This window comes from Argentina silus (genome assembly GCF_951799395.1).
Source record: "Argentina silus genome assembly, chromosome: 17".
In the NCBI taxonomy this organism is placed as follows: Eukaryota; Metazoa; Chordata; class Actinopteri; order Argentiniformes; family Argentinidae; genus Argentina; species Argentina silus.
The window spans coordinates 12,238,108-12,265,239 of NC_139671.1; the positions used below are offsets into that span (position 1 = coordinate 12,238,108).

Sequence of the window (27,132 nt, forward strand, 5' to 3'; positions counted from 1 at the left end):
GTGTTGAATAATTCTATACCTCTCAAACCCACAGAAACAAAGGCAGCAGAAGAATGCACGAACCTAGTCTGATACAATTATGCTCATTTTATTTAACAAGGTCAATATAATTCAGTGGCATTTATTGTCCAATTGAAATTAATCAAATAAAAGCAGACACGTTGTCAGAATGAGTAGGGGTGATTTACACAATTAGTGTAACAGGTATCAAATCATTTCCTCATCATTCTATTTACAATAGATATGTCTTTATGGGGTAATTAATAATTGGCAAGAATGTGCCACCCATCCAACTAAAGTTTGCTCCTGTTAAACCTGCATGCACAATGAGATATGGAGGACAATGAAGATAACTTGGCAATATAAAACAGTAATTATTGGGTGAAGAGAGGTTTGGCCACACTTAATTTTCTGCAAGTCAATTATTTCACAATTAAAAGTTAAACAAACCTTTGCACAAATTCAAAGTGATTTACACAAACAAAAATATCAGTTGTATGCACTGTGTAACCACTGTGAAAACACTGTACACATATGTGTAACTACTATGTAAATATATCTCGGTTTCATGACCAAAATGTACTATAATACGGGTTGTGCATTGTAAAGTGTTCATTCATTTCCCCTCTTTCCCTTACACAACAACACATTTCACAGATTCCCCAGAACACATTCTTCAAAAACACATTATTGGACAATATACTCAACTCATTAGGGCTGATGGAGGAGTTTTCATTACTTCTTAAAGTGCTTTAAAGAGAAGAAATTATTCCCTATTCCATACACATAAGGACTGATAGTAGTATATGACGTAGTGATGAAGAACTCCACTTCGGACCAGGCGGGAAAGTCATCTGGGCTAAAGGCCAGGTGAAGGACCAGATACAGGGTCCAGTCTACCTGAAACACCCCCATGGCTGCGAGGATGGCTACTGTGCTCCTTGGGAGGACTGGCTTCTTGCTCTTCCGACCAGGCGGCTGACCCAGTGCACTCAGTGCTGGTACCACCACCCTTTTCTGGCCCATCAGCACTTTGATTATGAGACAGCTGGTGACCGTGACAATGAAGAGTGGCAGCAGGTTGCAGAGGAAGATGAACATGTACTTGTAGATTTGGTTTTTTAAGGGACAGTTGCCCTTCGGGCATTGGAAGAAGTCAGGGGGGCAGCTGTTATTCTGGGTAAAGTTATCCATGTGCCCATCAAGGTTCATCAAATAAGTGGGGGCACTCATGAGTATGGCCAGGATCACACACAGCCCACTTATGGCCCAGGCAACCCGGATGTTGTCCAGGAAGATGGGTAGGTTGACCCGCGTCTCTGCGTCCCGAAGCTTCTGGTAACGGAAGATGCTGATGACGACTGTGAAGAGGATGCTGGCTATCTCTCCGAACACCGTCAGGAACTTTAGTGTATTGCACGACGCTATGCTGCCAGTGGAGGTCGAGCGGAGCATGACGATGTCATAGGTGTCCACGATGAAGATCTCCTCGAGGTTAGAGACAGCGAGCCCCAGGAGAAACACCTCAAAGCTCTTCAACCGGGTAACCTGGCTCTGAGTGATGGACACGATAAGGAATAGGTTACCGAAAATGCCTACAATGGAGAAAAGGAGCCTGATGATCAGGAGCTCAAATCCGAAGTCCACCATTGATCTGATGGAGAGTGGCGTGTGTTGTATATACCTGTTCCTCTCTCTGCCACAGCTCTCCACTGCTTCACGTTGTTTGTGTGTATGAGAGCTTGGAGTTGATCTGGCTGTAGTTGACTTCTTGCTACCTTTCTGCCTCAGTGACCCTGACTTATTTGTTGTCATGCCTTCAAAGGCGACTGAATTCAGATTGGTGATTAGCTGTGCTCACTAGGGAAGGGAAAGCAGAAGACGTTGGAAAAGCAGAGGTCTGGGAGTCCCTTAATTTGCACCTTGGAGCCTTGCAAAGCCTCAACTTGAGACCAGCACAGAGCCTAACTTTTTACACAATGCCAATGTGTGCCAATGCCACCCACATATTAATTCCCTCTCTGTTTTTACTTACCAAGTCATCATTTGCACACCTTTTTTGTCTCTGCACTTGCTTTTGTTAATTTTCAGACCTAATTTACGCTGCCAGGTAATGTCTTTATCTGTGACTTCCTTGTGTGCCATAAAGGTTAATGAATGTTAATTCAACTCCATTGAACAGGGTTTCAGCTGTTACACTATGGGGAATGGAGAGACACAGCTATAAGAAATAGCATTAGTTAGCTACCTTACCTTAGATAGAAGGTCAATAAATATATTCCCAATAAGAAATATATTGCCAATAAGAACAGATTATACAGATATTTGCTGGTGAGTTGAAACAAGAGATAAAGATCTGTATTTTATGGAGGGACATCTAAGTGAAGCAAAACAGTGCCCTAACCAGGTAAAGTTTGCATGGTGAACACATACCAGGCATCTGCTTTCTCCTATCACCTATTTAGACAATTATTTCACATCAGTGCAGACCAAGGATAGGGAACGAGTCGAGGGAGCCACTTTAAAGGGATGTTTCACCTTTTAAACATGTTTTCCTTGTTTGGCCCTAACATTGGCTGTAATTGATTAGCCCAGATAGTTTTTAGTTTCATTTTTTTTTTCTTTTTCAGAAAAGTGACTTGACTACACTGTAATACACTGTGCAAAAGCAGTCAAGTGAGTTTTCCAGGAAATAATGCAGACAAAGTCTTCAGAGAGTTTGTTATAATATTGTTGGATTGTAGTGACTGCAAGGTGTTTCAGACATATTTCCAGAATTAATGGGGCCCTACTCAGTATCCAAGGAAGAAAATGATGTAACTACAAACTCTCTGGGCTAATCAACTATGCCCAAGGTCAGGGTCAAAACAGGAAATAAATGTAAAGAAGTAGAACATCCCTTTAAACTATTGAGATGCACCCAGGGAGAGAGTGCCCGTTCGTGTGTGAGAGTGAGGAAATGGAACGTCCTCAGCCGTGCTGTTTGAGGGGAGCCCATCAGATCATGTCCCATCTTGTCTGTTTGTTCTCCTGGTCTCCAAATGAGGGCTCCAGCACCACATGGCCTCGTTAGCAGACCTTTCCTCTCCGGCAGATGTGCTTCCCTCCTGCATCAGCGTAATTGTGAATCCCTTTCCATCCTTCAAGTGTGTTTTTTGTTTATCTTCTTCTCTCAATGAAGCTTGTCTTTGCTGAAATGATTCTTGTCATTGTACTAGGCAAGGTGCAATTTCACTGTAGCTCATTACCTGTTCTATTCTCTCAGATCTACAAAAGTGCTTAGGTGGTGTGCGTGTGTGTGTGTGTGTGTGTGTGTGTGTGTGTGTGTGTGTGTGTGTGTGTGTCTAATCACTGTAAAATGAATACTATGAACACATTCACATTCAGAATAATAGAAGAATCCTTACCTGACAGGGAGTGTGGGAAAGGAACAGGGTTGACATGAAACTGTGTTATATAAACGTTGGACAAATAACTGTTAACAAAAAGCAAGCTCAAGGCTGTTGGTTACAAGGAAGCAGAGGAAAGTTATGTTGCGTAATAGGACTGTATGTTCCCTGTGTCCCTTATTGGCCCTTTGCCATGCTCTCTTTTGACCTAAACAGGACAAATGGTCACTTCACTGACTGCCACATATAGTCAGTGTTCTTACTGTGGAACTACTGGAGCCAAATCGGAGTGGTTGCTTAAGATATGCTCCATCAGCTTTCCCCCTAACTTTACAGCTGTGGGGAGGGAGGACTTAATGTTAACAGTGAAGTAAGCTAGCCTCACTAAAGGTGAGGTTTGTTTGGTTTGTTTGCTTCAAAACTAACTATAAACCTACAGACCTCTCCTCTCCTATGCCACAATGTGTCTCAATTACAGTAACACAATTTACAATTTGTACTATGTTTACTAAGTTATATTATTGCACTAGACAATGTTAGACTTGTGTTATATTATTGCAGTAGGAAGAGAATACAGTAACCTAGTGAGATAATAACTAACCTTTACCAATGCCTTGCATTACATTTTTTGCTGACTCAAAGTGGATGTTAGAATGATTATTAAAAGCTTTTTCTTTGGCAATATTTGCCCCCTTAGGATTCTGGACACCAGTGAGTTTCCAGGAGATACGCATTAATGCACAAGGTTTTAGACTACCTCAGATTCATTCTCTCAACAGAAAACATTTCTATAAAGGTTGGAGAGAGCAATTTGTGTATGAGTCACCACTCATTATCAAGTGTTTGTCCACATGTAAATGTCAAAGCTAATAGCCACTGAGCACTCAAGGGTAATTTAATACAGCCTTAGCGTATGTATTTTATTGGAGGTGGTTTGGAAATCACTCTTGTGTGATGTACCCTTGCTTGAACACTTATGTTGGTTCCCAAGCTATTGTTTTACCTGGCTAAGGCGATGTTGTAGTGGTGTGCATGGGACCCAGGTTGGAGCCTTGTTGGTCACATTGGTGCTGTGACTTGAACAGAGGAGGTTTGGAGACCATGCTTGCGAGATGAGTAACCTTGCCAGAGACCTCAACTCTTCCGAACTGCCTGAACTTAAGCCTATAGGTTTTAGCTTGGTGGGCTATGGTTGCACGCATGAGACCTGGGTTTGAACCCCATCTGTCACTTTGGCACCCAGGTGCTTCCTAGCCTATGTTTTGGAACTTTACCTAGTTAACATGCTAAAAAGTTGTATCCATTCCACCCAATGTCCATCATTACTGTTGTCTAGGCTTGCCTATGAGCTGGTGCCCCTTTAAAATGCTCTCCATGTTGTCTTCACATGTGATCGGACACAGAGCTGGATGATGCTGTTATGTAAAATAAGGTGGTTTTCTGTGTACCGGAGAACATATATTATATTTCTTATTTTACCTATTCAAAAGACTGGTTGGCGGAGGATTGCTTCACTTTGCGACTCTTCACAGTGCGTCAGAGAAAGTTGCGTTCTGGCGTGTGTGTTGTTGTGTGTGCTATGACTGGTGCGCAACTGAAAAGTGCCACCGGGATAAAGCGAGCACGCAACGTGTATCTCTAGTCGCCTAGACTAGTAGCCTACACTTCAACCGCTCAATCAACAGCATCAACTCGGATCTGTTTCATTTCAGAGTCAGAGAGGCTGCTCAGAGAAAGGGAGAGTGCCGCTGAGAGAGAGTTGTTCCCTTCTTTCGTCGATTACTGTTGGGTGTTCCTCGAACAGAACGTCAAGACTAGAGCATGCCAATCGAAAAAGGCGACATTGACTTGACGCTGTAGCCACTTTAAGTGCAGAGGCTTTGGCAGAACATACCCGCAAGCCTAGGCTATATCAGACAACCACCCCGACGAGGTAAGCTAGCTAGCTCTTCTTTGGGAACAAGCTGCCCTAGCTGCATCGACCATACACGGAAACCTTAACGGGTAAGTTCGGAGTAAGGCTGGCCATTAGCCTTTATTTTCCAGTCTCTATCGTGATGGCGTTTGTTGTTTGTTTTGAGTACAGCGACATTACTGATGCAAATAGCCATGAAGTAGGAGGATGTTCGAGGGAGTGGTACTTTACTTAGCGTAAAGTGGCCATCACTGTAGCCTGTACGGTAACAGCTCGTGCGAGTCCGTCGTGGTGGTCGCGAGGAGTAGCTATCTACAGTAATCACCTATAGGCTCTACGAATAGATTTAGTTCTGATCTGGTGTCGCTGTCTGCTGTTCATAACATGATGGTGGATGTCAGTCTTCTGTGTATGTAGATAATGATTGGGCAATTATCTAGCTAATGTAAATGATATCGTGACACATTAGCTTGCTTAACCACATGGGGGGTGAAGGAAGAATAAGCACTCTAAACTTTACTCTTTCATCTGAATGAGGTTTATGACACGTATCTAGATGTTGTCTTCAATTGACACATATAAGATATTACTGTTTTTTGGCCGTAACGAGAAAGTGCGAGGACCAGTTCGCTATTTGCATGATCCTTCAGCTTATGTCTTTATCCTACATATCCCGATGCTACGATTTGAGTCTATAGGTAAAGATGCGTCACTTTTCACACATTTGTCTACAAAACCCATTCCCTTTCAATTTAAAGTGTGGGTGGACCGCAGTCACGCAGGTGCATGATGCCATATAATAACATGTTGTGACACCATTGATTGGCCAACGTCATCTACCTTGCCTTTTACGGCATAAATACTTCTGATGAGCTCATACATGCATTCCTTTCACACATGCTTTCCAGATTGTATTGTGACATAGGCGGCCCACCTGGACAATGGATAGTCTACTACTTATGGTCACTTTTTGTTACATTTTATATATAGGTTGATTTATTGAGAAATCATTGTGAGCGCAGCCGGAGTGACTTTTGACGCGTAGCAAAAACAACACCACTGCAATGAATGTTGAGCAATCGCACGAGAACAGCTGGAATAGGATGAACCTACGACCCTGCAGTGACCTACGACCTGCGGCGGTTGCCCGTAATTATTACACTATCTATTGAACTAAACTAGGACACTATCTACCTAGCCTAGTTATACTGTCACAAAAACTCCCAAACAAGCTATGGCAGAACAGAAGGTTCCCCGACCAACTAAGGTGGGGGAAATGGTACAGGAATGTGCTGTTCTATTAACTGAATAAATGGTTTTACTTCCTTGGAGGTGTTACTAAGCTCATTCTCTCCTTCCTACAAGAACACCTCCATTATTTCATGTTGATAACAACACATTGTCTGAAAAGAGCCTAATATTGAGTTTAGTTTATACCCGAAATTAGTATTGTATTATGTGCCAGTCTCCGGTTTTAGGGTTATAGGCGTCATGGTTTAAACAGAAAACTCTTGACATACTCTGGCTTATTGTAGTTTAAGCATTATTTCCTCTCTGGTCAGTAAAGGTTATTCAGATACTGTAGTTCTGTTTCTCACATTGACACTATAACATTAACCAACAGATATTTTCGTTAACTGGTCTAAACGCGGACTATGTCATGAGAGAGTGTAAAGTCGGTGGCATAAGGTGGCATAATTGTCAGTGACAATGACGTTATTTACGCGCTACAGTGTTATCGGTTAGGCCTCCGACGCTCTGAGTAACTGCTTATTATCTGGTTATTACACAGTTTGTGCATTTGTTATGCTCCATATCACCAATACGCGTGGAATCTGGTATATCCAGATTGACGACAGACGGGACCAATGTTCCTTACATAAATCAAACTGGTTTTGAGTGCGCTGATATATGCACCACAGGCATAGCGGGTTAAAAACCAAAGTGACGTTGGCATACGACTAAATGAGAATTGCCTGAACAAACAACGTTTTACAAGGTTGAAGGTCGCTCTTATTGACAACATCTCACACTTCAGGGTTCAGGCTATTAAAACGGCCTTAGGACTGATTTTGTTTGCGATTTTAGTTTCTGTATAGGCCTGTCCTAACAGAGCGACGCTGCTGCTGGTCATTTCGGCCATGCACTGAAACGATGCCTAAAACGCATGTTTCATCCAACATCTAAGCCATTGAAAGAGATCTATCTCAATAATAGCTTCCTCTCCGCATCTCATTCTTTTGCACTCATCTGAAAACATATAGCCGAGGATTGCAATTTTGTGGATATTCAGGGGATTTGCTCTCGCCCTGTCCAATTATGATCGGAGCATGCAGCTGAAGGAAAGCAAGGAGAGGAGGCCACTTCCGAATACATTATTGAGATGTATATTTACTCAATTCCTATCAAATGCGGCTATACCTGCTTGCATGATGGTGTGGTCAATAATAAGAACAGGGGAGCAAATACATCATTTGTTATCAGTTTTGTAGCCTACCATATGGAAAAACCATATAGGACTCCATTCTGCTTTAGTTTTTTCCATATTCTCCAGGGTGCAGTGTTATGATACCTTACTGTACATGATGTGTGAAACCGACTAGTGGTTTACTGGATGTGGTATGGTCACGACAAATGACAGGGTGAGGCTGACGTCGTGGGGGGGCTAATCGCCTCATCTCAGCCCTTGCATTAATCGAGTTGAATCAAGTTAATTTGTACGACTTTGCAGGGGGACATGAATTGTATAAATATGTTTGTTTTAGGCTGGAAATAAACAGCTGGGCTTTTCGTCATTGGAGGACAGGGATGTCAGGAAGGCTTCTGTATAGCAATTGGATAAGATTAAGTTTTCTGCAAATCGGTGGAGCCGAACCAGGAAGAGCACATCGCGCAGCCACCGTCCTCCACTCCCCAGCCCTCCCCAGTAGGCTATACGGATCTCTGCCATCACACCAGTTCAGCACTATTTCGACGGTTCTCTAGACACATCATGGCGGAGACTGTAAGTTAATATCTCACAATTATTTCCTCCACAACGATTTTCGAGTGCCGTGTGTTCAAGTTGTGTTCCGACCCTGTCCAAAAAGGAGTGCATAACCTATTTTCGCTTCGGCGAAACATTCATTATGCACGAGAATCGATAGCTGTAGCTTGCTAGCATGCCATATCCTTACGATTTAAAAATATATATAAAATAGCGGTTGAATATCTCCTTGTTTCGACATCCCTTTCTGAAATCTAATGGTAAATGGGGAAAAAGTAGGCTACCATTATTTGGCCGCTGCGTGTGTCCGGGTCCCCCAGCCCGTATAGCAGTTATTTCAGTTGGCAGGCTACTCAAACGTCAAGCTGGAGCTGCCTACTGTAGCCTATTTGTCGGCCCGATGTCCTCAAGTGGGCTATCGGGCGTTTGACAGTGATCGAGGGGTAGCTGAAGACTCCTCTTCTAACTCCTTGGTTTGTTGAAGTCAAACAGGTCACTAGAATGCTGTTGTTTTAGAGATGATATTGCATTGATATACATTTGTGGTGTAAATTGTAGCTGCTGGCAAATAAGCCAACGCCTCATGTTTTAGTAGCCTGCCGTTTCAATTTTGGCATAGAAAATGGTGAAAAATAACCGATTCCCTGCATCTGCTCAAAATACCTTATCTTGTTTGGGTTATTTTGCAAGTTGGTTCTCCATGCTGGGCTTATACCCGCACATTTAATCGTATTATCACAGTGGCAAAGGAGTATCGGCTATTTGTCAGAGACAGAGACTGTTTGTTCAGAGATGATTTTGTTTAGCCTAATTGTATTTAGTCTTGATTATGTTGAGTTGCCTAACTGCATAGATAATGTAGGCTGTACATGATAAATACACAGGCGAAGTCATACGGGGATGCAGGCTAATAGTTTTCTTTGCTGGAGAACCGCAAGTTTATTATCTTGACATTGATTGATTGATGCAGTCGTGTAACTTTTAGCCTATTACAATCGGAAAGCACAATTTATGTGGTCTAGTTAGACTTTTTTGCTGATTTAGAACGTCGGCTTATTTAGAATGTCTGCTGAATTAGATTAGAATGTATACAGTCTGAGAATGTTTGGTTTAATTAGAATACCAAAGGGTGTCATAAAAATTCTCTCCCCGAATGGAATTCCCCGACATCTCACATGATTGATAAGGGAATAATGATCGATGACTGTGATTCCTTTTGATTCGTTAATATATATCTATATATTGTTAGTTTTCTTCGGCACATGACACATTGTGAGGAATGTCATGTTGTAATGGTCTGCCATTCCCTTTTAAAAGTGTTGCTGCCCATCACGCATTTTATCCCATTTACATTGTCAATAGAAACTTCGGAAGTATGCCTGTGCCTAAAGCTCTGTCTCGGTCTGGTTCGAGAAAAGGCACTGACCAGGAGCAGAGTCGTTTTCTTAAGCGGGTGTTAAGTGTAGTTCAGCCCAATTAGAGATGAGCTCGCTGTGGTATAAGGTCATTGATCTCTTAGCAATATGTGTAAAATTAATTTCAGGGAATCTCTTTTTAATGGAGCTGCTTAGTAAGGCCTAATTGATATCATCAGAGCCTTTATGACATATATAGGCTATAATTTTCCTTCACACTTTAATTATTATTTTGTTATGGACTAGATGTATTTTACACACATTTTGTTGGGAATCATGTGGATATTCATTGATCTTTTGATGGACACAATCAATGCTCTCTTTTAGCATATTACTAAATTACACTAAATGTCACAAATTTCACTTAATTTCACTTAATTTGAACAGATTGTGTGAGTAACTATTCATGCCCATATTCTTGTTGGTGTTGTGAGTTATCTCTGATTTTAACCTGAATCGCTCAGGTTCTCTTCGATACAAATGTGATAATCATTTATAGAGCGTTTCTGTGGGTGGAAAAGGCACTATTACTAAACTGCTGATTAAGATTGTGGTTACGATTATGAACATGTTTGAATGAATGTTATTGGTAAGATTGGTGCTTCTCCAGTGTGGCAGGTTCTAATCCTGCCCCTAACCCAGCAGTTCCCAAACTTGGGGTCGGACCCCCATGTGGGGTCCCCTGATTTCAAATAGGGGTCATCTGAGAAAATCAACCTCTGTGATTTGATAAATAAGACACAAACATTTTTATTTTGTATGAAGACATTGTCTTTATATTGCACTGGCAATTAGAATACATTTGGACATTATTATTATGTGTTAGCATAGTCCATCAAGATGTTGGGGTCACAGGAAATTATTGATGTCAATTTGGGGTCGTGAGACAAAAAGGTTTGGGAACCCCTACCACTTTGATGTTCAGAGAGAGGATAGGTGTATACATATTTTTAAATGTTTTATTGTGTGTATGAAAGGGGAGTGTATGACAGTACAAAGCTCTCCTCTTCAAAAACCCAGAATACAGTAGTAACACAATGATACAGTTACATCACAGTACACAGTAATACATTAGCAGCAGTGGCTCCATACACAATTATACAATGGCAGCAGTGACTCACAGTGATGTTGTGTATACATGTAGTGTTATTGTTATTATTATGTTACTGTATTATTATTAGTGGAGCGGTGGGTCCATTTAGGCTTTCTCTCCATTTAGTCTTTATCTCCCCCCCAGGCCCTGTGAGGAAGCATGTGATGACCCACGCGAGGCAGAAGGGTTCCCTCAGCCATAGCTGCAGCATAGGGAGGCGGGACAACTGCCACCACAGGCCACATGGTGAGACCATGGGCGGAGCCTGGCCTGAGCGCTCGCTGCGATTTGGCAGGACCACGAAGAGAGGGGGGACCAAACAAGGAAGAGGTGCGGTCAAAGAGATGACTGACAGAAGGGAGATGACTCCAGAGCAGAACAGGAAGCAGAGCAGGAGGCGGGACAGGCGACGGGACAGGAAGTCATACCCTCTGCGGGGGAGGGGAGGGAGTTCAGAGGGGGAGGGACTAAGCTGTCATGTTCTCCTCACACGATTGGAGGAAGACATTCGTGAGCAGGACAGCGCAGAAGAGAGGGAGATGAGTGATGGGGGCACACAACCGCCCATCAAACCCGAATCCAGCAAGAGGGCGGGAAAAGGCAAAGCCAGTGGGAAAAACCTGGCGAAGAAGATGATACCAAAAATGAAATCAAAATCAAATAATCCCAGCCCTGATCAATGCACATTTGTTCCAGAGCCACGTAAGCGTAGACTAGCCTCTCTAAATGCTGAGGCAGTGAACAGTCTGCTGCTGGAGAGGCCTGGTGACCCCCAGCTAGCAGCCAAACAGGCCAGGAGACAACAGGAGGAGGCTGCCAGTGGAGAGGGTTCAGATCCAGCCAGGAGCACCATGGCTGAGTGTCCTAAGGGTGCCCGAGGCAGCAGCAAGGGCTCAGCATTGCACAAGCCTGAACCACGCCAAAGCTCCAAGCAGGCGAAGAGGGCCAAACTAGACAAAGGAGAGGAGAGAGGAGGGATAAGTTTGGACAATCTGGATGCTCCTGCCCCCAGACGTCTAGCCGGACTCAACGCGGCTGCCCTGCTGAAGCTAACTAGCACCTCAGCTAGCAGCAAACAGCGAGCGAAACCAACGACTAAGACCGACTGCAAGGCTACGTGCACACCTTTGGTTGCAAAGAAGCCACCGCCACTGAAACTGAAACCAAAGGGCCGTCAGCCCAAGCAGAAGGGGAAGCTTCTTCCTCCACACGGTGACTGTACAGTGTGCAAGAAGGGTGGTTTCGAGCCTAAAGTGGAGTATGAATCTAGCGTCTGCACCCACCGGTTAACCAAGCCAGGCTACCAGTCACGTAGCATGTTAGCGTACCCGCTGAAACCTGTCAAAGAAGAACAGGTGGAGGCAGAGCTGAGCCCTTACTACTGCTGCCCCCCGGAAGGTTCCGTAGAGTACTGCCACCGCCTGGCGCTCTTCCTGGGTCAACAGGCCTATGGCGATCCCGACGAAAAGTCCTTGAACTCATCCATGACCTCTGTGAAGCGAGAGTGCTTGGTGGCATCACCATCCCTGTCTCATTCCCACCCCCACACGGCCCTGACCCTCAGCCCCCACCCCTGCCTGTGCACCGCTGACCCCTGCTTCTCCAGCTACTACGTCCACATAGCCCACCCCACACACCCTGGAACCCCATCAGCGACCCTCGCCTCTCGGCCTTTGAACTTTGCCCCCTCCACGCTGTGCCCTGGTAGGGTGTCCGGCTCCAAGCTGCTGGGTGCTCCAGTCTCCCATGCCTCAGGACTGGCCCACCCGGCCTTCTGCGGGTCTGTGGGCTCGCCCTGCTACAGCGAGGCTTGCAGAGTTAGTGGTTATGCCTACAGAGCCATGCAGCCAGTCACCAGCAGGGGGTGCTCTTTCAACACGGGTTGCTCTGGGTGTACTCACAACATCAAAACAGGTAAGAGGAGAACAGAGGTGACTGCCTAAAATTACAGGTGGCCTCTTTTCTCATATTAGCCACATTAATTTATTTATCAATGATAAGATTCCATCTTATAACTCATCTGTTAACTTGTAGGGATGCACCTTTTTCATTACATTACAGATTCCGAGTAGTGAACATTGAGTATTGGCCAATACCTATCAGATAAAAGGCTCTTTTTTTTAAATGTCAAATTCTACTGCCACCCCCCCCCCGAAACACTCGCCCAATTTTCCAACAAGCTGTTTTACTGGTGTCTGTCTCAAGCATGAAGTAATTTCAGACCACAGACGTGGTTATTATTGTTGTCATTGCACTCATGGTGTGTCATCTCTGCAGCCGGCAGTCGATGACGCACATGTTTGGCAGTTTGTTATGACAGTTTGTACCATGGCATCGGATCGGTAAATATCCTTTCCTATCTCAGATTCCCGATCCGGCATTTTAGGCCAATATCGTCCCGATACCGATGCTCAGTATCAGATCGCTGCATCTCTATTAACCTTTATGATGTATTCTCTAGAGCCCGACAGATTGAATCGGAGCATGGATATTATCGGTCGATATTTTTCGATATCTTTTAAAGAAAAACTGGATCAGCAAATGTTCCTCAGATAATGCACTGATACAGCACCAAAGATGTGCGTCAGCCTTACATTCCGAAATGATAACAAATCAGTACAATTGGGTTTTTTCCAGAGCAATATAGACACATATGGATTTTTATGAATGAATAAACTGAGTGCCTACTGAAGTGGCTGAATTCAGCAAAGTAGCGTTGCCTCTTTGCACAGCATTCAATTAGCACAGTCGCTAACTAAAAGGAGGTTGACTGAACAAGAGAGTTATTCGGCATACGGTGTCACACAGTAAGATATTATTTACCAGTCATTTATTTCACCAGTTAACACGGTTGGACGTTCTAGCTAACTTGTCACAAGCAGCGTGGGTGCATATTTCCACTCAAGCATATCCGAATGGGCTGCATGACGCAGGTTTGTTTACTGCTGTGAAAAGAGTGGAATTTACCACTTTGATAAAGTTCGTCTTGGGGAGGGGGAAGGCTGGAATAAACCATTACTGGAAATTACAGTGGTTGACAACCAGAACTATTGATCAACGGAGATCATTTCAGGTCATTATTGAGATGGATTTTTGCCTTATCAGCATTAAGAGCGTCTTTTAGCCATTGTTTTCTTATGAAAACTGTGCTAAAAAGGGTAGATCAGTTATCTGTGAATTTTGCCCCCCATAAATCGGCTTCAGTGTCAGTGGGCTCTAGTATTCTCTCTCAAACATAACAGGCACTCTTAGTAAAACTGACCCAAAGTATATTTATAGGGGAATTATTTATGTTGCTAATTTAATAGGTACACACACACACACACACACACACACACACACACACACACACACACACACACATTGTTCAGTTGAGTTGATAGCAGGCTGTCCCTGTATGATAGCTTTTTATAGTATTCAAACCTGCCTGTTCTTTCTTTCAGAGGGCTACTCCTCCCCCCAGGGGGACCACAGCCCTGCCCTCCTGGGTCCCCCATCCCTCCCCCTCTCTGGCTGCCCTCTTCCAAGTGCCCCCTCCTCTACCCAGACCAAACCCCGTCTCCTCACCCCAGTGACTGACAGAGGGCAGCCCCAGGCTAGGTTAAAACTGGCCAGGGAGTGCCCCCAGAGCACCAATCCACCAAATGGGTCCCTGTCCATTGGCCGAACACGTCTGTCCCAGAAACAGGCCACACCCACACCCAGCCTAAGCCCCACTAAACAGAAGAGGGTCAGCCGGCGACGGGCGACAAATGGCTGGCTGCCTGTAGGAGCGCCCACAGAGAAGGAGGTCTTCATTGCGGTGGGTGAAGTGTGTGTGTGCGTGTGTGTGTGCGTGTGTGTGTGCGTGTGCGTGTGCGTGTGCGTGTTCCATTCCAACAGACCGGAGAGGAGAGGAGAGAGGAAGGATGCTCTTTTCTCAGACCCCTCCGGTGTTTAAATCTCTGCATAAATCTGAGGGTGGGTCATCCAATAGAGGATTTACTGTCCCCCCCAAAATTAGCTTTATGTAACACTAACCCTGTCCTGCTTCAGCTCATTCATTGTTTTTCATTCACCTCAGTCTAAAGTGTGTGCGTATGTGTGTGTGTTGGTGTGTTTGTGGGGGGTTGGATGTGAGCGGTGTTTGATTCTCTCTGTTTTTAGTGGAAGGTGATAGTGAGAGGGTACTTCCCTCTCATTTTATAGTACCGTGATGACCTTATCATCCCCATTTGACTCATTCAGCCCTCTTCCCCTCGTCATTGTTCTAAATGACAGTTTGTTCTCAGTCAAACCATCTGGTAGAATGATAGCATATCTAGTTCCTGAAAGAGAGTGTGTTGTGAGATACGTGTGTTTTGACTGTGTGTAACAGTTGTGTTACTATGTGTTGTTGTGTGTCTCAGGGGGACGATGAGACTGCCCTACGACAGTGTTATGAAGGAGTGGAAAGGGACGGAGAAGTGATACATGTCAGAGACACTGTGCTGCTGCGCTCTGGTCCCAGGAAGAAGTCCCTTCCGTACGTTGCCAAGATATCAGCGCTCTGGGAGGACCCCAAAACAGGTGGGAGTGGGAGAAACTGAGAAACTGGATGGATAGATGCCTTGCACAAACCTTTGTTTAACTGTTGTTGACCATGTGTGTTTACCCTTGTTATTGACTGTGTGTGTGTGTGTGTGTGTGCGTGCGTCCATGTGTCCTCAGGAGAGCTGATGATGAGCCTGTTCTGGTACTATCGACCTGAACATACACAGGGAGGCAGAGATCCCAGCATGCACTGTGAGGTGAGGCAAGCTCATCCTTCACGATTGAATGTCTACGGGTGCGTCCCACTAGTCTAAAGTGGAACCATCTCCCGGTATTCTTTCCTCTGTCAGCACTGATCTGAAAACGCAGAAACAGGCGAAAAAAGCAACAGGGTGGATAAATGTGTGATCCGATGTATTTTCACGTTAGTGCAGATGAAGGAAAGCTAGACGATGAAGCCCCTCAACTTCCCGTTGCCATTCCTACCGTTGGTTTTGCAGTGATTTGAATTATGCTAAATGATATGACTTGTTCTGCACCTACTCTTTCAGAATGAGATTTTCGCCTCTCGGCATCAGGATGAGAACAGTGTGGCCTGCATCGAAGACAGATGCTATGTTCTCCCACTAGCACAGTACTGTAGGTAAGACATTAGCTCTTTCACTTTCCATCAGCTCAGAGGGTAAGATGACTGTCAATCAACACCTCCTCTTGTCAAGACGTGTGGAAGCCTTTCCTAGAGGGGAACCTATCACACGTCATCATTTCCACTATGTCTGTCAGTGAGGGCGCATCAGCATGGAGCATGCACGGTACATTGGAGTTAAAGGGACACTCCGCCGATTTTTTGCCCTCAAAATCGTTGGTCTAGATCACCGTTACGAACATGCGGGCATGTGAAAGCAGCTTCCAAATGCATTCTGTAGATCAAAAGCTAGGCATCGCTAGTTGGAGGATTTAACTCTGAGTGACATATTTTGGGGGGTTATCACAAGTTTTAGGGAGGAGTGAGGTTACCGTTCCCGAATGAGCTACCTGGTTTGTTTATATCCATAAGCACCACTCTAGCGCATGTATCTATCACTTGTGTTTGTTAGCGTGCATCTTAGCTTGGACGTGCCTCTGTGGCTGGGAGGTGCAAAACACTGGTTTTAGGAGTTCAGGATCACTCAGGCGTACTGCTTCCTGATCCGATAAAAGGCCTGATCCGATATTTTAACAAACACCACTAATAACTTGCTGTTGAGTCGTGGTGACAAACAGTGAAATGTTCCGTCATACACACCTGAATACCAGATGTATCATTTTAAATGACTTAGTTACAAATCTAGTAACAGAATCTGGCGAGGATCCAATAAAATATATTTCTACAGCACTTCTTGCTAATATATTTGGCACAAAGTGCTTAATTAATGGGACTTATCCTCTTAAGAGCAAGCACAGGTGACAATGGTATCAAATACCTAGGAAGCTAGCAATGATCAACTCTGATAGCTGAGCTCTGTGTGATTTCTTCTGCTTGTGTTTGCAGATTTTGTGCCTTGGTGAAACGGCGGACTGAGGGCGTTCCGCCTGGCAGTGCCAGTGTGGTGCCCTGCCAATTGGACTGTGCCCCCCCTGCCCACCGCCGTGTGCCCACTGACATCGACCCGGAGCTGGTGTACCTCTGCCGTCACGTCTATGATTTCCGCTATGGGCGTATCCTCAAGAACCTGCAGTAGGGGGCAGCAGAGGACAGACGCCCACCCACACACAGCTGTCCTCGGACGGGAGATGAATAATTGAAGACCCCTAAAGTGCTTAGGGGTGGGGGACCCATGAAGTATTGGAGAGGCTTTATCTGAGGTATTGGAAAGGTGCCCTTAGAAGTAGGGGCCCTGAAGTATTGAAACGGGACCCTTGTAGGCAACGGAGGGGCCTCTGTAGTTGACATCTGAACTCCCTTCAACTGGAACAACTATCCTGCTTTGGAGGAGGGAGAAGGGAAAGAAGAGGGGCGTGGGGGGGGATTCGTATCCACTTTCACTGAGATGATCTTGGATTGGATTGGATTGGATTGGATTGGATTGGATTGGATTGTCTTCAGCACGTAAAGAGTTACTGGTTCCATTCTAAATCATGTTACCTACTGTACATCCAGACAGACAGGATGGGCTGGGCTTGCTGACCAATCAGAGAGCAGGAACCGTGGTAACGAAGAGCCTGTTGGAAGTTTTTGGTTTGTGCTTGTTCTCGGAGACAACTGTTATAATGAGGGCATGTACAACATGCACGCACACACACACACACACACACACACACACACACACACACATTTTCTCTCACACACACACACACACATACACACACACACACACACACACACACACACACACACACTCAATCCACTGAAGGGGTCTCTGACTAGGACAGTGTGAGAGTGATGTGATGTTGTGAGGTAAATGTTTGTATCAGTTCAGTGTTGTCTGTGCCAGAGGCAAGCAGGCAGGCAGTAAAACCACAAGAGCAGGTTTGGAGAGGAAGTGGTCTCTCCTGTGTGTGACAACTTACTCTCTGACAGAAGTGTGTTAACCTCTGTCTGAAATGAAACCCTATTCCTAATATATCCAACGTGGCTCTAGATAGAAGTAAGGCACTATGTAGGGAATAGATAACGTTTCAGCTCTACCCCCCTCTTTTTCTTTCTTTTTTTGAGGACTGTTGTGCTTTTCCTGGCAGTCCAATGGAGAGTCCCCTTAATGTAGAGGTTAGACCCTCTATATGTCTGCATTGGCCTATCAGAAGGAGGGTTGTTGATGTCAGTGCCCACCTCTGCTGTTCCCCATGACTTGCCTTATGACTTGCAGGTAGAGCTTTAGGCAGCTAGTCCCACCACATTGAAATAGAAGGGGTAGAACAGACATACTGAAGCCACATAGATTTCTCACTGTTCACTATTCTGTTTTGCTTGTCTCCAGTGAACCATGTAGCTATGAAACGTTGCTTGTGAATGGCCCGTCCCTTAGGTACCCACCCCACATACACTATCATAGAACGTATTGCTTTGAGCAGGAATGTCTGTTCTACTGATTCTAATTCTTTGCCCAAAACTTTCTCCCCTAGAAGCTCCACCCTCTCCCAAGATTAACCAAAGGATGTCACAAAGCAGAGCTCCTGTCTCATCCCTCCCTCTCCTCCGTTGCCCTCCTCCCCCATCCTCTCCTCTCCTCGTCCCCCACCCCACCCACCCCCCCCCTTCCCTTGTTAGATTGCACTAATCCATTCCTTAATTACAACTTCTATGATTGTGTTCTGACTTTTTCAGCTACTAATATTATAACGGGGGGAAATACTGTGTATTATTCATGTCTGTGTGCTTATTAGAGAATGGAAACTAAGGCTGTCATGACGACTCTGTCAATGCATTTACATTTACACATTTTATAAGTAGAAGAATCCGCCAGCATATGTGTTACCTGATGCACAAACAGTCATATCTAACCATGAAATACTGTATGTACAATGAAAATCATTCCTCCTAGTCTGGATCTACACTGGTATATACTGTATATCTACACTGTTCATGTGATCCAGATATGAAATGGCATCATGATGTAATTCGCTGTGCGGAACGTAACTCAGCGTTCCAGAAGTTTTTTGTTTCTATCTTGGGAAATGTCTTTTGATATGTTATTGAGATGTGATGGTTGTTTTTTTATAACCACAATTATTCAACATTGCCTTTTAACCTGCAAAAGTGTTTTGCTGTCTGTCATATTCAGTCAAAACAGTGGTGTGTGAGTGTGCACCTTTAGGAAAAGTGTACCCGGTTGCTTTCTTATACTGCAAATGTCTTAATGCTGGACTTTGCATATAATCTGTGTTTTGAATACCCAAAAGCCATCTGAAACATACCGCCATTCTAACAGTTTGAATCATAGCCCAGAAGATTAACTAATCAACCTTTTATCAGACAAAAAAAATCATATGGTCAAAATCTAAATTGATTGATCAAAATGGGTAATTTATTTCTATTAATGCCCAGATTCTTTAGAAAAGTAATATATATTCTCCTACTTTAAAATTTCTCCTTATCAAAAATATTTTATTATGTCAATTTCCTAAGATGGCATTTGCAATATATTTTTAGAGGGACTATTTTTGAAAATGTGTAAATTCAAAAAAGAAAAAAATTGTATTATTTTTATTTTATTTTAGATTAGTTTTCAGTTGAAATCACAAAGTAGAAATTGAGATTTGACCAAATAAAAGAAGAAGAGAAATGGGACAGGGTCAGTTCACTTCTGACTGCAAGGTGTGGTAGTTCAGTACTCCCTCCCTACTAAAGAGATTTACTATGAAGTGTACATATCTGAACCCTAACCCTGGAAGCACAGGGCAATCTTTAAACAAGCAGACAGCCAATGCACAGTGTCGTATTTGTGCAAGGCCTGTAATAATTATATTTAAAGAACAAAACATATATTTAAATGGAGTAAACAATACAATATATAAGATTTCAATTTAACTTATTTGGAAATATGTGTTAATTAAAAGGTCCTGTTACTAAGACTTTTGTGGTCAAGGAAAACTTTCTGTTTATCAGTAACTTATGAGTTTTGAGAGAAAAAAATAATTGAATGGGAATTCACAAAGGTGTAACATTAGTAGTTTGTATCTAGAGATGTGTCTGGGCATCAACAGTGAAGACCAGACCAAAGCACCCCCATGCTGAGAAGGGAGAAGTTACCTCTAACCACTGATATAGGGTTGAATATGTTGTCATCCCCCTAATCTGATCCTAGATTTGTGGTGAGAGACGACTTCTACCTCGAGCCATCTTGAATGACCTTTATGTTTGACAACTGGGAGTTTGCTATGACAACACGGTCACCTGAGTCTTCATTGATCTGTCCTATCAGAGGAGAGACACTCTACACCTGAGACAGGACGTCCTGACTCCACGTAGAAGTTGCCTTCAGCGACACACAGATCTAGGATCAGTGCTCCCTTCCAAAATTATCAATATTAAAACTAGTCCAAACTGACCTTGGGTCAGTGTCTAGGGACAAGGGCAACTTCGAGAGGCCTGAAAGTGTTTTGCGTTGTGAATTTCGTTGATATTTTCTTATGTGACTTAAATTAGCGCCTTGATGGATTCAGCCTATTTCCAGATAGGGAAAGTTAGCTGATGGTTCTTAGATTATTAATAAAGGTGGTTGAGATGCAGCCGTGAACAGCTTTTTCAGCCCTTTGCATCAGTAGACAGACCGCCATTGCTTTTCTCCCAGATGTGCATTTACAGTACTGGGCCCCTAGAGGGCACTCCCTGTACACAAATCCAATGTCCTCTTGACAGCTCCAGAGCAGAAGCTCTCTTGGGTGAAGTTGCCCCAAGACGTGGATCTCTGATCCCCTATTTCCTAACTTAACCATTGGGTGAATGGGAAAATGCAAAACTGATCCAAGACCGACGTCTTGGGGCATCTTGACCCCTTTCCCAGATGCTTACACTGTGGCTACGTCCCAATGCTCTATGAAGGCTTCCTTTCCTCCTGTCCTTACCTTGTGGCTTCTTATAGGGTAATGGATAGGATCGTATAAATTGCTGTGGACTATTGGGAAGTAGTCATTATATTTTGCTTCTTGAGGGTCAGCTTCAACTGGGCATTAACAGATCTAATTGAAAGATTAAAGTTTTGCTCAAGCCAACCCTCATGAACAAAGGTTTCCTTAGTGACAAGGGCCAGACATTCTGACCTTCGCTGACGCGACCCAGGACGTGTTTTCACTCCATAAACCTAAACAAAGCACCCTACCAACGCTGAAACTCTGCATTTTGTGTTCTGTATCAATGCTAAATGTTGGCATATATTTTGATATATTTAAAAATGGGGGATTAAAAAAAAAAAGTCTAGATATTTTTGGAGTAGAGAAACGATGTGTGTATCAAATAATTGTGTCACTTTGTCATGCTCTCTCAAAGTCTCTTGGATTTTTTGGAAGAATTCTAGCATCCCTGCTGATTTAATGTTCCATTGAAAGAATATTTATAAAGTCCTTTGTGAAAAATGTGAGCTGTTCTTCATTTCATCACTTATCTTTTGTTTGTTGTGAGAAAAGCTTTCAGGCTGCACACACACAATGGTGTAGACAGACACTTATCCTGCTGTGAGGTTCTTACCTCATGTTAACTCAACTTTTTGGGAACTGCATGTGTTTGCATAACCTCATACCAAGTTAATTTGTTGTAGTATACTGGATAGAAAAATACAATGAAATGCTTACTCACAAGCTTCCTGCCATAAAAAAAGTTAAATGAGCAGCAATTGCATAAATATACATAGACAAATACATCTGTTCTTCTCTTTACCTCTCATTTTACACACTGCTAGTTTTATTAGGGTAATTTATTGCAGAGAGAACAATGAGAGTCTGCTATTGTGAGTGTCATCACGACTCACGGCAGTAAATGTCCACAGGGTGTAGTTTCACAACTTTAAATGGACCTCTCCCTTTTTTTCTTCTCTTCTCCACCCTTCTCCTCTTACTCTCCTCTCTCTTAATTTCTTCTCGTATCCCCCCACCCTCTTCCTCTCTACACCTCCTGTCCTGTCCACCTTCCAGAGACACATCAGACATTAGGAATGTCCAGCACACACAGACCAGCCAGACGCTAGCACAGCTTCTGGTGTCCATCACACACAAGGGGGGGTGGGGGGGGTCATATAATGGCCTGAGCAGGATGTGTGTGTCCTGCAAGTCCACCTACACCAAAGGCGTATTCAGGAGGGAATAGCCTAGTGTTTCTGAACATTCAGATGGAGGCATATTGATATTGCATAGAGTAATTGTTGCCAGTTATAAGTTAGATTTCTGTTCTTGCCGTATACACATGCTCCCTCCTAGCCCTGTGTTGTTATAGCTACCTCTGAGGACCTCACCTCATGATACAATGGCGTAGTCAAACAGAACTTCCCTGTGAGAGCCAAAATGGCACCTTCTACATGGCACCAAAAAGGGTTCTCCTACAGGGACAAACCAAATAAAGGTTTTTGGTTGTAGGTACTGTAGCACCTAAATGAATGACCATTCCTGAGAAATGGTGGAGTGGAGTGGGGATGTGATGGGGGGGCATGTTGTGTTCTGCTCTGTGTATCATTGCTTGAGAGCAGTAGACTCTTGGTTAAACCTGAGTTTCTCATCTGACAGGTGTGTGTTACCTCACTGTGTCAATTCCGATCCAAAAGCTCTGATCTGTGGACCTGAAAATGACTTCAAAAGCAGTTCCAATGAACCATAAACGTTTTTCTAACCTGGGTCACAGTGAGGAGAAGATAAGCCGTGCAATTTGAGCAGCCTGGCGAAGAAACATTCCATATGAATTGCAAATAAACTACATGGGAGCATCAGCCAGTGTGTGGGTATTTTCATTCTTTTCACTGTGAGCAGTAGCACATATAGACAGGAGCATCTGCCTGAAAACCAATCCAGTGAGTGCGAAATAGACAGAAAGACAGCTTACTGTTGAGACCCTCACGGTACTCTCCTGGCCTTTCATCAGTTAACACAATCTTCCTCTGCCGTGTAATTACCATCCCCAGCTTATTGCCTCTCTTGATGTCTGTAATTAATCATTTTTTCCTTCCTAATCTCAGTAGCTCATCAGCCCCAAGTCCAAGCTTCGCCAGACCGGATGGCACGGCAGTCTGTCTGTCTGATGCAAGCACTTTAGTGGGAGTGGAATGGATGTAGCTAGGTTTGCAAACATCAGCAGTTCAGTGAAAGACCTTTGGTTAGAACCATCCTGGTTAGAATCAGGATGAGTATGTATTGTCTTACTGTAATGTCCTGACATTGTGATTTACAACCCGAGGTAGCTGTATAGAATGTCTCCAATGTATTGGAGTTGTTGCATACAGTTAACCCACAGGAGACTATTGCAGACCCTCCCATGCTATTGAGGTACACACACACACACACACACACACACACACACACACACAAGCTCTCCCCCCTCCTATACCCACTTCCTTCCCCCCCTCCCCCACTCTCCATGTCCTCCCTGGCTGAGGGCTTGAGATGGCTTACCAGGGCCTTAATCTGTCCTTAGTGACATCATCTTCCCCTATGCCCCATGTACTCTCCTCTATGGCTCTGGAATGAGGGATGATCGAAGGAGGGGGGGAGGAGGGGGGGGACGGGGATAGTTTAGGGAAGGTCACTTAACTCAGTGGAAGAGGAAGAGGAGGAGTGTAAGCAGCACTTCGTAGGATCATACACACACACACAGACACACGCAGAAGCATGGCAGCGAGCATTGCGGGCAGTGACACACACATGGAAGAGTTGGTGGACCAGGGGTTGGGGATGGAGGAGTCTGGGCATCATGGCCTGCTGAGGAGACCCTCTCTCAGGGAGATCTACCACAGTGACTCCCTGCTCGCCCCAGACACCGACTTCATGACAGGTCAGTTGGGGAGGTGGGGAGGTGGGGAGGTGGGGGGAGGTGGTGGGTGGAATAGAGTGTCAACCCAAAACAGGTTCTTCGGGTTGTCCCTGTAGGAGACATGGCACCAAAAAGGTACACAGGGACAAACCAAATAAATGTTTTTGGTTGTAGGTTACCACCTTATTGAATGACCATACCTGAGAGATGATGGAGTGGAGTGGGGACGTGATTGGGGGGGGGGGGCATGTTGTGTTACTCAGTGTATTGTTCCTTGAGAGCAGTAAGACCTTTGGTTCAACCTGAGTTGTTGATCTGACAGGTGTGTCAGCTCACTGTGTGACAGGACTAATGACACCACCTCATCTTGTGACACTCAACACAACAACGTTAACCGTGTCTCCTCTGATAAAGTCTCCTTGTCCTAACTCTGCAAAATTAGACACAGAACAATTGTATTCCACACGTTTCTCTAGGCCAAGCCTATCAGAACTTGGCCTAGAAACACAAATAACATGGCCTGCAGTTGGTGTAGCTTTTTAACGTCAATTCTACTGTGTGTCACTGAATAGGGAATACTCAGCTGGTCTTACGCATGTTACGGAATAATATGTCATGGTTTAGAGGTTTTAATTTAGAGTTTAGTTAAGCCCTGTGTAGCCTTGAGGGCATTAGTCTCATCAGAATGGGGACTAATATCCAGAGGGTTGCGCACATGCGTACCGTACTGTACACTGTGTGTGAGAGTGAAGGATCATGATATGAACTGACAGGTGCTCTTCCTCCATTCAGAAAACACATCAACAAAACCATCGGTGAGAGAGGAGAACCCCTGACAATTGCGCTCTCCATCACTACTGAATGTGTTAGTTATGCTTTTAAATGTATTTTGGGGTTGTTGATAAGTGTACTGTTTAGTGTTACTGTGTTAAGCATTTCCACTAGTGTAGACAAACCTGTGTGTGTGTGTGTGTGTGTGTGTGTGTGTGTGTGTGTGTGTGTGTGTGTGTGTGTGTGTGTGTGTGTGTGTGTGGGTGTGTGGAGGCTGTGTGTGGAGGCTGTGTGTGGAGGCTGCGTGTATGTGTGGAGGCTGGCCAGGGAGCAGAGGCTTTGAATAGTGCAGAGATTGAGCTCTGGGCTGCTGGGATTATGGGCTATTCTAATTCCAATCCCATATGGCAACGGGCTGATGTCAACGCCAAGGCCAGGAAGAGAAACATTAAGTCACAGAGACACAAAGTCATCAAAGAGATAAAAAGAAAAACAGTCATGACCCTAAACACAGTGCTGCTGGGTGCATGTGTGGTTAAACGGGGATGCTTTAAGTATTTGTATTAAAAAAAACTGGCCCAACATATTGTATATGAAGCTGTATAGGACTGGCAGACATTTTGATTCTATTTCAGATGGTCCATTAGATATAGCTGGTGTCTCTCCTTTATCAGAACATTCTTTCTAAAAAAAAAAAAAGGTGGGTCCTGGAGGCTAGAAACACTTGTTTTGTTGACTTGGGGGGGTCACAGTCCAGAAAACATGTGGGAACTACTGTTTTAGAGTAAGACCTCAGTACACAAGATATTCACGGCGTGTCACCTTCAACCTCTATCAACCAGAGTGTCCTGTAATACTGTAAGGGGAGTGACCTGGCAATTATCAACGGACTGTACAAGCTGCTTACAGGAGAACAATAGAAGGACACTCCATCTTTACCTCAGTGGGAGAAGCATCCCGTTGTAGATCTTTCTCCTTCTCTCCTTTCCCCTCTTATCCCTCTCTCTTTTCATCCCATTGTCTCCCTCTCTCTTTCTTTCTTTTTCTTTCTCTCACTCATTCTATTTCTCTCTATCTGACATGGGGCTTATCCGTGTGGGGGTGGGGTCGCTCGTGCCAAAGAGGCTCAGTCTGAGGGATTATCATTGTGCTCAAAACCCACTGCTGACCAGAACACATACACACACACACACACACACACACACACACACACACACACACACACATACACACACACACACACACACACACACACACACACACACACACACACACACACACACACACACACACACATACACACACACCAACGCACTATTTAGGCCGAGCTGGAGTGGATAGCTCCTCTGAGTTTTTAAGCACTATCAAACCCCAACCCCCACCCCTACACACACACACACACACACACCACACACACACACACACACACACACACACACACACACACACCACACACACACACACACACACACACACACACACACACAATCTCAGCTCACGGCTTTAAACACTGTCATAAACATCACCCCGTCACATATCGTCAGACAGTCACTGAGAGGACGGGAAAGGATAAATGAGAGAGAGAAGGTGTGAATATCCAAACATCCAAGCCTCACAACGTACCGAATAGTTCACCTCTGCTTCTACTGCTCTGGATGTGAGTCTGGGAAGAAAGGAGAGGAAGAGAGAAGAGGAAGAGGAGAGTTTATTTTTCTGATTGAGCTGTGAGGCTGGGAAGAGAGGAGGAGAGGAGAGGAGAGGAGAGGAGAGCTGTGTGTACGTGTGGTCCACTGTGACATAACTGGAACAGTGGAGATGAGATCTTAGCAGACGCCTACCAGTGGAACAGAGAGACCCAACGGTCAGATGGAGAGAGAGCCTGCCTGCCTGACAGGAGCCAGAGGTGGAGAGAGGAACAAGGGAGGGAATGAGAGGGAGGAGAGAAAGAGGAGGCGGCTATGCCAACAGAAGCGTGATGATGCCTCGTCACTGCTCAGGGTTTGCAACGGTATTGAACAGCTCTTGTCTGTCTGTTTATAATCCTTATGAGAGAGTTGTTACAGCAGCCTATTGTTACTGCTAGCAATAGTACGGTTGAGTATGTTTACTATTATAGTATGTGTTTTTTTAACTAAAGTAATCAGCTGATGTGGTGCGTATGTGTGTGTGTGTGTGTGTGTGTGTGTGTGTGTGTGTGTGTGTGTGTGTGTGTGTGTGTGTGTGTGTGTGTGTGTGTATGTGTGTTTGGACTGTTGGACTTGGACTGTTTTCCAAAGACAACCATAGCTCTACAGTGTAGAGTGTATTTAGTTCAGTGGGCTGGGGTATGGCCTCATTCCTTTTTGGTTCATATCAGATGGGTTACATATGTTCAGCTCTATATGACCACAGCTCTATGGTATGCAAGATGGCCATGGTTCCCTACATCTTAGCTCAGTGGACTAAGCTGTGCCAATTCGGTTACATATGGATGCCTAGGTTTTTGGTTACGGTTCCATGGCTAGTGGCTTTAGCTCAGGGGCTAACGCTGTCTGTGTTCTCCATAGATGACTTCAGCTCTGTGACCAGCAGGATGGAAGTGGGTGGTTTTAGTTCAATGGCCAGTGGCTTCAGTTCAGTTCAG

The 27,132-nt window shown here is 44.4% G+C and overlaps 2 protein-coding genes across 5 annotated transcripts; one reads left to right on the forward strand and one right to left on the reverse strand.

Moving 5' to 3' along the window:
• Positions 1–735: 735 nt before the first annotated feature.
• On the reverse strand, positions 736–1,650 carry ora6 (olfactory receptor class A related 6; the record flags this gene model as incomplete). Its single annotated transcript, XM_083689347.1, has 1 exon — positions 736–1,650. One exon carries the CDS (start codon positions 1,648–1,650, stop codon positions 736–738), a length of 915 nt encoding a protein of 304 aa, XP_083545473.1.
• Positions 1,651–5,318: 3,668 nt separating this feature from the next.
• On the forward strand, positions 5,319–21,355 carry LOC310818325 (bromo adjacent homology domain-containing 1 protein). Of its 4 annotated transcripts, none has more exons than XM_083689224.1 (7): positions 5,319–5,393; positions 10,943–12,712; positions 14,242–14,600; positions 15,187–15,346; positions 15,488–15,567; positions 15,862–15,953; positions 16,842–21,355. In XM_083689224.1, the coding sequence occupies exons 2-7, from the start codon at positions 10,963–10,965 to the stop codon at positions 17,029–17,031; spliced, it is 2,631 nt and encodes an 876-aa protein (XP_083545350.1). In that variant the 5' UTR covers positions 5,319–5,393; positions 10,943–10,962; the 3' UTR covers positions 17,032–21,355. The 4 variants fall into 4 exon arrangements, with proteins under 4 accessions (XP_083545350.1, XP_083545352.1, XP_083545353.1 ...); XM_083689226.1 differs by having other exon boundaries at positions 15,862–15,949; positions 16,842–16,995; XM_083689225.1 differs by lacking the exon at positions 5,319–5,393 and adding an exon at positions 8,241–8,308.
• The last annotated feature ends 5,777 nt before the right edge of the window (positions 21,356–27,132 follow it).